A 12,892-nucleotide genomic window follows, 5' to 3' on the forward strand; every position below is an offset into this window, starting at 1 on the left:
AGAATCACAGAGTTGGAAGGGACCTTGGAGGTCTTCTAGTCCAGCCCCCTGCTCAGGCAGGAAACCCTATACCATTTCAGACAAATAGTTATCCAATCTCTTTTTAAAAACTTCCAGTGTTGGAGCATTTGCAACTTCTGGAGGGAAGTCGTTCCACTGATTAATTGTTCTAACTGTCAGGAAATGACTCCTTAGTTCCAGGTTGCTTCTCTCCTTGATTGGTTTCCCTCCGTTGCTTCTCGTCCTGCCCTCAGGTGCTTTGGAGAACAGCTTGCCTTCCTCTTCTTTGGGGCAGCCCCTGAGATATTGGAACACTGCTATCCTGTCACCCCTAGTCCTTCTTTTCATCAAACTAGACATACCCAGGTCCAGCAACCGTTCTTCATATGTTTTAGCCTCTAGTCCCCTAATGGGATATGGATCAATGAATTTAAATCAAGAGTCTCTCCAACTTCAGCAACTTTTAAGGCTTCTGGACTTCAACTCCCAGAATTCCTGAGATGGCTGGCTGAGGAATTCTGGGAGTTGAAGTCCATGTGTCTTAAAGTTGCTAAAGTTAGAGAGACCCCTGATTTAAATGACGGAGAGGCAAATTCCCATTGAATGTGAGAAGCAGCTCTCCAAGAATAAAAGCAGTTTTTGACAATGGAACCAGTGAGCCAGAGAGAGATGGTGTGGTCCTTTTCACTTACGACTGTGCAGCCAGAGGCTGTTGCAGAGGCTTTAATCTAGAATCTTGCACTAAAATGAGGTTGTGTGAGGAAAACAAATAAACAGAAGCATAGAAAGTATGTGTGGTAATTGAGGCAACTTTGAAGTGCTTGGTTCTCAATAAGTGTACCAAAACTTCCATGGCAACAGTAACAGTTTCTTTTTATTAAAACAATAATTCTTTCAGGAGAGAATATTTGTAGTTTAAGATTGACATGAGGGGATGGACCTTAGCGCTCTCTGAGCTTAGTTATTTTCTTGCACATGTTTCACCTAGCACGGATGATGTTACCTAGCTTGGTAATGAAATGTCTGCAAGAAAACAATCAAGCTCAGAGCACACCAAGGACCCCTCACAATAATTCTTTCTTAAAGACAGTAAGGGTAGAAGGACAGGGAAGTAAGGCTTGCTAATTATGAATATTTATGCTCAGAAAATCTGTTACCTACGCCTATGTGTGTTTTGTTTTTTTTTCTCATTTCTTGAAATGTATAAATATCAGTGCCTTCTTTGAATGTATTATATATATCTAAAATATATAGTTTTCCCGAAAATACGACCTACCCTAAAATGAAGTCCTAGCTTAATTTTTGCATGTGCGCCCAATATAAGCTCTAATTAAGATCCTGCCCACTCCAGAGTACACGGGTAAAAATTAAGCTAGGATGGGGATGTGGGTGAAGCCTACTTACCTTTGGACAGACCCCAACACCTGCCTTGCTGGTCCATTTCTTCTGCAGCCGGCAAAGCTGGCAAAGCTTTCCTAAAAGGCCTCTGTAGCTGATAACAAAGCTGTGGATCGATCCAGAGCGCTATTATCAGCTGCAGAGGCCTTCAGGAAAGCCTTGCCAGTCGCAGAAGAAGTTCCTGAAGGCCTCTGACAACGAAAAGGAGGCCAGGAGGGGACGCACGCAAATGAGGTTAGTCAGTGGAAATGACATCCCCCCCAAAATAAGACCTGGTGCCTTTTTTGGTGGGGAAAAAATATAAGACAGGGTCTTTTTTTCGGGGAAACACGATACACACACACACATACACATATCACCTTTATTATTTTGTTTTTTATAAACAACTTAAGGCGACAAACATATCTGCTATTCCTTCCCCCTCCTATTTTCCCCAAAGCAACAATACTCTGAAGTCAGTTGGGCTGACAGAGTAGCCCAAAGTCACCCAGCGCCTTGCCTGCCTAAGGCGGGACTAGAACGCTCAGTCTCCTGGTGATTGGCCCAAAGTCATCCAACCAGCTTTCATGGCAAAGGCAGAGCTAGAATTCAGTGTCTCCTGGTTTCTAGACTCAACCAAGCTGGTTCAGGAGTCCCTCCTATCATTTGCTGGAGGAAACTTTTCCACTGCACACTGTTAAATAAATAAATACTTCAATGAGACTCGATTATTCTTTTTTTTTGGGGTGGTGGGGGTGGTCCTGCATTTGGTTCCACAATTGTAACTAGGCGTCTTGATTTTCAGTGTAAGAGCGTGTGGGTAATTGTGTGTGTTGTGTGTTACGTGTAGAGGCAGAAGAGGGAATGGGAGAATGTGTTGCCTTGGGAGGATTTCGTACCAATCTATTTCCCCGTTCACCCAATCCTTTGATACGTTAATGGGGAGAGAAACATTAATGGCAAAATTGCATCTGCAAAAACAGCCCTCGCGCCCTGTGTTTCGCTGCTGCTGGAGCACCTTAAATCAACACGAGGATTACCGCTCGGAGGCAGGTTATTCTGCCATTTTATTAAACTTTCAAATATACTGCTGTTTGGTAAATAGTGCATATTAAAAAACAAGGCAGTTGGAAGGCAGAGCTTGTGTTCTCTCAGAAATTCAGAGATGGCCTCTGTTCCCAAGGACCTTCTAAAGAAACTCTTCCCGCAGCATCGAGAAAGTGGCAAATCCAATTGGAAGTGCAATTGTTAGATTATTTATTTGTTTGTTTTGTTTATTTGTTCATTTATTTATTTTACTAGCTGGATACCCGTTCTTTGCTACAAAACTATGTGGTTGGGCTTAGTTTTGGGGGAGGAAAATAAGGGGTGGGGGAATTCTGCCTCTGCCTACCAGCATCCATCAGTATTCCTCTGGCTAGCGCTTGTCAGTGTGTGAGAGAGTTGAGGGCTGTTTGAAAACTGAAACAGCACTTGCTATTTGAGGAAGGAGGAGACAGCAAGGAGCCTGGGCATGGCTTAGTTCAACTGTTCTGTACCAAAGCTGGTTGGTGCTGTGAAACTAAAACGGAAACTCAGGTAGGGAGGGGGAGTAGAACTCCTTAGTATCAGAGCGTGTTAATGATAATATACGAAGTACTAATACTCTGGTGGTGATTTCAAAAAATCCTTTCTTATGAGGACCTAGAAGCCAAGAGGAACATACGTGCCAAATTTCAAGTTTGTAGGCTTTACAGTTGTAGAGATTTTGTGATGATGTGTGAGTGGTATTTTGCATATATATATATATTTATATTTATATATTTATTTATTGGGGAGGGTGGGTCCCACTTTTCACATGAAAAGGCTCCCTATAACACAGATAATGAATTTTGTTAAAATATACCAGTTTCTCACCTTCTAAGAGGTATGGCACCAAAGAAAATATAAATGGTGGAATAGCAATGAAGTAGCCATAAGCCCCCATTCTTAAAAGAAATGAATTACAGTAACAGGGCAAGAAATGAGAATGTCTCCTCTCTTCTCATTTTCATTAGGAAGATGAAGAAAGCAAGTTTGGTCTAATGGTTAAAACACCAGGCTAGAAATTGGGAAACGATGAATTCTAATCCTGCCTTAGAGACATGAAAGCTGGCCTGGTGGTTCTGGGCCCATCGCCGGAAAAAATGAGTTCAAGTCCCGCCTTAGGCATGCAAGTCAGTTGGTGACTTTGGCCCAATCACAAGAAGATGTGGGTTCTAGTCCCACCTTAGGCATGAAAGTTGGCTGGGTGACTTTGAGCCAATCATCAGAAGATTGTGAGTTCTAATCCCACCTTAGTCATGAAGGCCAGCTGGGTGACTTTGGGCCAATCACCAGGAGACTGTGAGTTCTAGTCTCTTGTTAGGCATAAAAGCCAGCTGGGTGATTTTAGGCCAATCACCAGGAGAAAATTTCGAGTTCTAGTCCTGCCTTAGGCATGAAAGCCAGCTGGGTGATTTTAGGCCAATCACCAGGAGACTGTGAGTTCTAGTTCCACTTTAGTCATGAAGGCCAACTGGGTAACTTTGGGCCAATCATCAGGAGATGGTGAGTTCTAGTCCCACTTTAGGCATGAAAGTTTGACTGGGTGACTTGTTTATAAAAATAATAAAGGCAGGATATAAATAGTATATTTTTAAAAAAAGATTCCTGCCTTGTTTTGCAGCTCTTTCAGCATAACAACTGCACTACATTTTTCGACATTGCCTAAGCAGAGAGGGCGAGGGTCAGGGACAGGAGGGCAACCTACCTTTGAAGGATCCATAATAACGGTAGGGACGAAGTTGAGGAAAATGTGGTTGCAGTCGGTGCGCACATTTGTGTTGTTGAAAGCTACTTCCAGCTCGTCCATGGCTTCTAAAAGCAAGCGCTCCCCCTCATTCTGTAGGTATTCAAACGACGCTTCCTGGAAAAATAAACTGATAAGTTAGCAACAGCAACAGCCCTTAGACCCATGATGGCGAACCTATGGCACGCATGATGGAAGTGGCATGCAGAGCCACTTCTGCTGATACGCGAGAGGTTGCCCAGAAAGAGCCCCACTGCGCGTGCGTGGGCGCTGCCCACCCAACAGCTGATTGTCAGGTATCTCGTGCGCATGCGCGGGGGGGTGGGACACGCATGTTCATGCGCAGAGATACACAGCACACGGGGAGATCACGCGTGCATGTACAGGAGGCGTGGGGGCCCTTCGCGCACTGCCTTCTGGGTGCTGGCATGCGAGCACGCACACCATTTTCAGCACAGGAGCCTAAAGAGGTTAGCCACCACTGCCTCAGACTTATATACCGCTTCACCGTGCTTTTACAGACCTCTCTAAGCAGTTTACAGAGTCAGCCTATTGCCCCCAAGATCCTGAAAAATGGTCATTGATTACTATCTTTCAGTGCCATTGTCATTTCAAACAGCCACTAAATGAACTGTTGCAAGTCGAGGACTATCTGTGTTCAGTTCTATTCAGCTCCTGATCTTCTTTGGGGTTATGTGCCACTCGGAGTAGAGTTACCAAAAGTTAAGAGTCGCGGTGGCGCAGTGGTTAGAATGCAGTACTGCAGGCTATGTCCGTTGACTGCCGACTGTCTACAGTTCGGCAGTTCGATCCTGGCCGGCTCAAGGTTGACTCAGCCTTCCATCCTTCTGAGGTCGGTAAGATGAGGGCGCAGCTGGTCAACTGCGTTCTTTTAGAGTCAGGAGCCATTTGTGCTTCAGTTTGAGATGCAGACAATGCAGGCTTATCCCCAACAGCTTGCGCCTGTCTTCAACAGGGAAAGGACATAAGGCAGAAAGCACAATTCCACAACACGGTCCTTTCAGCAAGTTCTAAGAAGACTCCACACTCTTTTGCACTACTCAGGTGAGCCTGAGGACGCAGACAGATCTCCAAGTGGCCTCAATGGCTCTCTGAAAGGATGTAAATGACCATCTGTCTGCAAGGAATATAAATCCTTCCCCAGCATCCAGTCAGAGCTGAAGAAGCTTCTTGGATGAGAAGTGAAATGTCTTCAAAAGGAAAAAAAACCCAAGAAAGCCCACTTGAAAAAAAGCACCTTGGAAACAACTATGATCTGGATGACTGAGAATCTCCATTGATGCAAAAGGAAGGACAGAATGAAATGTGATTGACAAAAATAAAAAAAATATATTTTAATTAAATTATTAAACTGTCTTGCGTCCAGCTGTCACATGGGAAGTTGGCCACGCGAGTTGACCATGGTGAGTTGGCCGTCAGCAAGGCGGCTGTGGCGAGTTGGCTACCCAAGATGGTTGCCTCAAGTTGTCCCATTCCGCAGCCAGAAGGTCTTAAGATCTCTTCATTGTTCTTTTTTAACTCAAGAAACCCTGCCCTGATGTTATCTTTCCCCCTCCCAATTCCAGGACCCATTCATAATTCCACCACAGGACCACAAATAAATGAAGCCCCACCTTAGTCACCAAGTCCGAATGGCGGATGATCGCTCGGACAAAGAATCGGTAATCGGTGACCTCCGCTCCTGCCTCAACCTTTGCTGCCCCCAGATAGAGGTGCATCTTGTGATTGGCACATGGGATGGCGGTGAGGTCAAAGTTGCGCATTCGGTTGAGCTCCAGCTGGAATGCCAGAGCCGGTTCCAAGTGGCGGTAGATTCTGTCTTCTTCGAACTGGGAAGGAAGCAAACGCATTTTACCCAACTGAGGAGAGACAACATGGCGTTCGCTGAGGTTTCTCATCCAGTATTAAGCCTTCAGGAAAGAGTGGCATTAAAATAACCTAAATAAATAAATGCAGGGTCATTTATCTAGTTTATTTATCTATTTATTTACCCAAGGGGCTGCCACAAAGAAGAAGGGATCAACCTGTCCTGAAAAACAACCAGAGGGCATGACAGGAAAGAATGGATGGAAACTAACCAAAGAGAGAAGCTACAAGGAATTAAGGAGGAACTTCCTGACAGGGAGAACAATTAACCAGTGGAAGAGCTTGCCACCAGAAATTTTGGATTTTTTCATCACTGGAGGTTTTAAAGAAGAGACTGGACAGGGGGTTGAATTAGGCACCTTCTACAATTCTGTTATTCTGTTATGCAGGTGGTCCTCAACTTACGACCATTCAATTAGCAACTGTTCAAAAATATTGCTTTCACTGTCTTAATAAATACATTAATAAACATTAATAAAAAAACCATTAACCCTTACCTTATCCCTGGCACGGAATGTGAAGAATTTGGGGAATTCCCTCTGGAAAAGAAAGTAAAATTAGTATGGGAAATTATTATTGCTCATTAATCTCATGATGATATTTTAAAGCAATTTACACTACTCCATTTAACTTACTCCCCGTTCCAAAGTTGCGCTATTTACTGAAAACACTGAATAATCCCTCTCATTCTTTTTAAAGTGGATTTTTCTTTTTTAATTTTAAGATGCCCTGAAAGTTTTTTTGAACAGGAGCAAGATATAATACCAAAAGAATATAGCCAAAAGAAATCTAATCCCAATATTCAGGGGGGAAATTTTAAGTCCAAAGGAGGTAAATTGCATTTCAGACGCCCAAATAGGGACTGAATTTAGCATTAACAAAGCAGTTCCATTGAGGACGAACGCTGAGTGCAGTTGGTCAGCCAGTTATGAATCCATCTGGTGATTATGCTGTCTAACTCACATTTTTTCTATCTTATCAAGTAGTAGGTTGTGGTCTACTTTATCAAATGCCTTACTGTAGTCCAAGTAAATTATATCCAGAGCATTCTTCTGGTCCACTAATTTTGTCACTTTGTCGAAGAATGCAATAAGATTTGTCTGATCTGTTTTTGACAAATCCATGTTAGCTTTTGGGTATGACTTTGTTTGCCTCTAGGTGTTCATTTTATTTGCTCTTGCAAAACTGGATAAATGTAAACTGATGGGCATCTTTCAAAGGTTGGCAGAATGTTCAATACTGGTTACTGTTTGACACTGCTTGCTCTGTAAATAATTAGACTATTTCCCTGTCATAGTTCCTGGCTCATCTGGATGCTCTTTAGCAGCCCTGCTTCCTTTTGAGGGGATAGCATTTACTAAACATTTAATTTAACTTAAAGATTTAGTTAAGGCCACACAGAACACTGCACACAGTTTTAGTCACCATATTATGAAAAAGATGTTGAGACTCTGGAAAGAGTGCAGAAAAGAAGGGCTGGAGGCTAAAACTTATAAAGAATGGTTGCAGGAATTGGGTACATCTAGTCGAGTGAAAAGAAGGACTAGGGGACATAAGAACCCTGGTGGCACAGTGGTTAGAGTGCAGTACTGCAGGCTACTTCTGCTGACTGCCGGCTGACTGCAATTTGGCACTTCGAATCTCACCAGGCTCAAGGTTGACTCAGCCTCCCATCCTTCCGAGGTGGGTAAAATGAGGACCCAGATTGCTGGGGGCAATATGCTGTCTCTGTAAAACCACTTAGAGAGGACCGCAAAGCACTCTAAAGCAGTATATAAGTCAAAGTGCTACTGCTATAAGATAGCGGTGTTCCAATATCTAAGGGGTGAGTTTAACCTATTCTCCAAAGCACCTGAAAGCAGAATAAGTAGCAATGGATGGAAATTAATCAGGGAGAAAACCAACCCGATAAACTTCCTAACAGTGAGAATAATTAACCAATGGAATAGCTTGCCTCCAGAAGTTGTAGGTTCTTCAAGAGATTGGACACCCACTTGTCTGGAATGGTATAAGGTCTCCTACCTGAGCAGGGGGTTAGACTAGAAGACCTCCAAGGTCCCTTCCAACTCTATTATTCTGTTAATTGTATCCTAATCAAGGACCTTCTCAATGTTGGACCAGCCACCATGACTGAATCCAAAGATGAACGCCAGAAATATTTTCTAGTTCTTCATCGCATTCCTAAACTTTTCCTTGTCTTTTGCTCTTCGGATGCTGCTCAAAGCTATTCTTTTTTTTTTCTTCCTTGCTGCATTTGTCAGCATACTGTCACTAAACCGATTGCTCTTCCCCCCCCACCCCCCTCTTTTCTTTTCAGCTCTTCAGTCTAGCACTTTCAGGCAAATATCCAATTAAACGTGCGTGGGCAAATGCAAAGGGAAAGACGCAGAGGTAAACACATCCTCAGAGTTTTCATACCAAAATCCAAAAAAGGAAAAGGAAAAAAGAAAAAAAAAAGAAAAACCCGATTTCCTAGATGAAGGAATTATGCCCCTGCTGTGTTCTAATCAACCAACCATCATCAAGACAATCAGAATAATTCGCCTAAATTAACCAATCAAGACACCCTGCAAATTGGAGAATGCAAAAAGCTACATGAGAAAATCATCATAGCTGGTTATTATACTAATAATCGTGTTAAAAGCCTAATGAGATGAGGAAATTGGAAGCCTGCTGAAGCAACTCTCTATTACTTCAACATGCTGGGAAGTAATTATATAGACTGTAATTAAAACACAAAACCAGCCCACGCCATGGCCGCTAAGTTACAGTGATAGTCCGGTACTAGAACGAACAGGGATGGAAAACCCAAGGGGTGAACGCAGTTTCTGGAAGGGCTAAGCAATTCTGCTTAGAGTTAGAAGGGCTGAGGAGATACCTGGAGATTCCTCACATCCTGGATCTAAACTGTTTCAACTCTTCTCCTTGGGATGGCGCTATAGGACATTGTGTGTCAAGAGAAACTAGACTCTGGGTACAGTTTCTTCCCTTGGGTCATCACTCTGCTGTATACCTAATTCTCACGGTTGACAAAGCACGACTACTAAGTTTTCTCTGATGTGTATGTATATTAACCCATAGACTGTGCGTGTAGTATAATTTATCCTTTTATGAACTCTTATTCCCTCCTTCTACTAGCTGCACTATTATTATTATTATTATTATTATTATTATTATTATTATTATTATTACTACTACTACTACTACTACTACTACTACTACTACTACTATTATTATTTCTGAGTGCTTCTGTACCGGAAACAAATTTGTTGTGTGTCTAATCACACTTGGCCAAATAAACGCTTCTCTTCTCTCTTCTCCTCTCCTTATTCTCTTCTTTCTTTCCCTTCTCTTTATTCTTCTCCCTTTCCTTCCCATGCTTTCCCCTTCTTTATTTCATCTCCTCCCCTCTTCTTTCCTCTCCTCTTCATTCCACTCCGCTCCATCCATTCTATTCCTGCACTGTTCTGCTTCTATTCTATTCTGTTCTGTTCTGTTCTGTTCTAATTCTAATTCTACTGTGTTCTACTCTAATTCCACTATTCTAATACTACTCTGCTGTATTCTACTTCTAATTTTAATTCTACTCTGCTCAACTTCTGTTCTAATTCTAATTCTCTTCTCTTCTCTAAAGTGTAAAGTGTAGAGACTTGCTTACTAGCATAACGGCTGGCACAATAGCTTTGCTAAAAAGTCCAACCCTCGTTTTCCAGAGAAACAGACCAAGAACAAAGGCATATTACATATACTGTTGAAGCAACAGTAGCCAGGAACACATTCTTCGAAATAAAACACACAAATGTCTTTGCTGCACTATCTAACAACCTCCAAATTAAAAGACTCTGAGACTGTCATCTTCTCAAAGATCCATTTTATTAGAGATGTCATATTGGCAGATATCAGGAAAAACCCGAATCTGAGATTTCTGGGTTTTCCTTAGCACAAAGAGAATCCAAAATCCAACTCCTGCACCCAATAGTTCATCACATGGGTCCAACTATTACTTCGTTCCAACTGGAGACTATCCCCAGGCCCTCCCCTCCAGGTGCCAAGTAACGCGTCCTTGACTCTTTGAGAAAGGAATGTTTTTGTGGCTAATGTTCCACCGTTCCTTGAAGTCCTCCTCCCAAATTCCCAGGCAGTGAATGTGGCAGCCCAGAAGCCTCAAAGAAAAATGGCTTCCAAGATGATAGGAGAAGACTCCAACATTTGGTGTTGGAGAAGGTCCAACATTTGACATTGCAGAAGACACCTGAAAATACTGTAGATAGATAGCCAAGAAGACAAACCAACGGATCATCAAACAAATCGACCCATGAGAATAGATAAGCAGACTCCAATTATCCTACTTTGGACACACTGTCTGAAGGTGCAGCTCTCTGGAGAAAACTCTAATGCTGGGAAAGGTAGAAGGAAAGGAAGAAGAGATGGACCAGCTACAAGGTAGAGGGACTCAGTTGCAGTGGCAATGGATGTACCATTGGAAGGATCACACTAGGAACTGATCATCATGGAAAAAATCTATCTATGGGGCTAAAAATGACTCAATGGTACATAATCAACCAATAAACATTAAAGTCTACCCCGCTACCAGAAATGCAATGGTAGAAGACACTGAGACATTCAATAACAAATTGAAGCTGATGCTTGATAAGAGTAAGAAAGAAAGGATGTTGAAAGAGAATAGAATAGAACAGAATAGAATAACAGAGTTGGAAGGGACTTTGGAGGTCTTCTAGTCCAACCTGCTACTCAGACAGGAAACCCTATAGCGTTTCAGACAAATTGGTTGTCCAATCTCTTCTTTAAAACTTCCAGTGTTGGAGAATTTACAACTTCTGGAGGCAAGTTGTTGCACTGATTAATTGTTCTAACAGTCAGGAAATTTCTCCTTAGTTCTAAGTTGCTTTTCTCCTTGCTTGGTTTTTATTTATTGCTTCTTGTCCTGCCCTTCTGTTGCTTTGGAGAATAGCTTGACTCCAGAGGTGGTATTCAGCAGGTTCTGACCAGTTCTGGAGAACTGGTAGCGGAAATTTTGAGTAGTTTGGAGAACCGGCCAATACTACTTCTGACTAGCCCCTCCCCCATCTATTCTCTGCCTCCCAAGTCCCAGCTGATTGGCTGGGTCTTCTTTGGTTGCCCTGCACAGGAGAAGGGAGCTGGAAAGCAGGGTGGGGAGGGAATGGGGATTTTGCAGTATCCTTCCCCTGCCACGCCCACCAAGCCACGCCCACCAAGCCACACCTACATAACTGGTAGTAAAAAAAATTTGAATCCCACCACTGCTTGACTTCCTCTTCTTTGTGGCAGCCCCTGAGCTATTGGAACACTGCTAACATGTCACCTTGTGCTACTAACAGGTGACTGGATTGCCAAAAATGGAAGAAACAGAGAACCTGGAATTCTAGAAAAATGTGTGTTTTTAATTCAGCGAACAGTATGAGAAGCAAGCAGGCTGCCTAATAGAAAAATGAAATTGGAAAAAAATGGAATCTGGTCTCTGGGACGTGCTCGCACGCAGACCTTGAATTACTGGTGTTAAAACTTAGAAAATTACTAAAGAATTTTGCCAGCAACTTTTGACCTGGAGAACATATAGGCAGAATACAAGAGAGATGTAAAGAAGAGATTTAGCAAATTTAATTTATGAGAGAGAGAGAGAGAGAGAGAGAGAGAGAGAGAGAGAAAGAGATAAGAGACAGACGAAGCAGAAGGGGAAAACATCCAAATTTCAAAGATGAAAAGATCCAAGAAGCTATCACAATAACCAGGGGAAAAGGAAGAAACACGTGGAGAACTTGAAAAATACATGTGGGATGATTTATTTCCTAAATCTGTTGTGAACATCGACTGATTTTGTAGAAGCCAGTTTTAAGCATCCTTTAATGTGGAAGCATGAGGACTAGAAACCCATTTTACTTTTAGAAGACGTATTATAATATAATCCACCAGAGGAACAGATCTTCTGCATGCAGAAAGTCACACATTTAATCCTGAGCACTTCTAGGCAGGGATGGAGAAACTGCCTCCCCTTATGCCCTCAATTCTGGAACGTTCTCGATATTTTAGAAACGAGTCCCAGAATTTTCAGCAAATACTCCCCAAACTGCCATTTAACATAGATAATCCTTGACTTACAACCAATCCAGCCTCCTGTTTTAAGTTACAACGGCACTGGAAAAAGTAACATATGATTGGTCCCTGTACATACAACTGTCCCAGCATTAGTTTAGTCACATGATCAAAATTCAGGTGCTTGGCAACTGGCATGTACTTATGACGGTTTGCACTGTCTCAGGGCTCATGTGATTCCCCATTGTGACCTTCCAAGCCAGCTTCCAATAAGCAAAGTCAACCCCGGGGGGTGGGGGTGTGGAGCTGGATTCGCTTAACGACCACCCGATTCACATAACAACTGCAGTGATTCATGTCAATCCTGAAGCTGACCTGACTGAAGTCATCTTGGAAGCTTCAGTGTTGCCACACTGGAGCTGAGGGATAGGGAGGGGGGATTTTGAGATAGCTGGGATTGTGTAGTCAAAACAAAATACTTTCTCTTGGGAACCAAGGACACTCTCCCACCTAGTCAGAGGAAGGGTGAGCGATGCCATCAGGCAATCAATGTTCTGACCTGGGCTTCCCCAAAAAGCACTAAATAGACCCTTTGTCCTGACCAAACACCTTTTATTAAACAAATGTGATTTTGTTTGCATTCACATTCAGCCAATGGCCTGGCAAACAGTCTTTCAAGGGCGTAATTAGGAGCTCAAACCTTATCTATCTTGGAAAGCTGCCCGGTAAATATTTCCAAACACAGTG

At 42.7% G+C, this 12,892-nt stretch overlaps 1 protein-coding gene across 6 annotated transcripts in view; it reads right to left on the bottom strand.

Annotated features, from left to right (window-relative positions):
- The window catches only part of ACACA (acetyl-CoA carboxylase alpha), a 270,148-nt gene that overhangs the window by 118,847 nt on the left and 138,409 nt on the right, over positions 1-12,892 (bottom strand). For all 6 annotated transcript variants that reach the window (XM_026710272.2, XM_026710270.2, XM_026710271.2 and 3 more), the window contains 3 exons: positions 6,571-6,612; positions 5,821-6,036; positions 4,148-4,303 (listed from right to left, as the gene is read on the bottom strand). In XM_026710272.2, coding sequence (XP_026566057.1) covers positions 4,148-4,303; positions 5,821-6,036; positions 6,571-6,612 — 414 coding nt within the window. The remainder of the gene's footprint in view (positions 1-4,147; positions 4,304-5,820; positions 6,037-6,570; positions 6,613-12,892) is intronic.

The sequence above is a fragment of the Pseudonaja textilis genome, chromosome 1 (genome assembly GCF_049901715.1).
Source record: "Pseudonaja textilis isolate UNSWEBS1 chromosome 1, rPseTex1.2, whole genome shotgun sequence".
Classification (NCBI taxonomy): domain Eukaryota; kingdom Metazoa; phylum Chordata; class Lepidosauria; order Squamata; family Elapidae; genus Pseudonaja; species Pseudonaja textilis.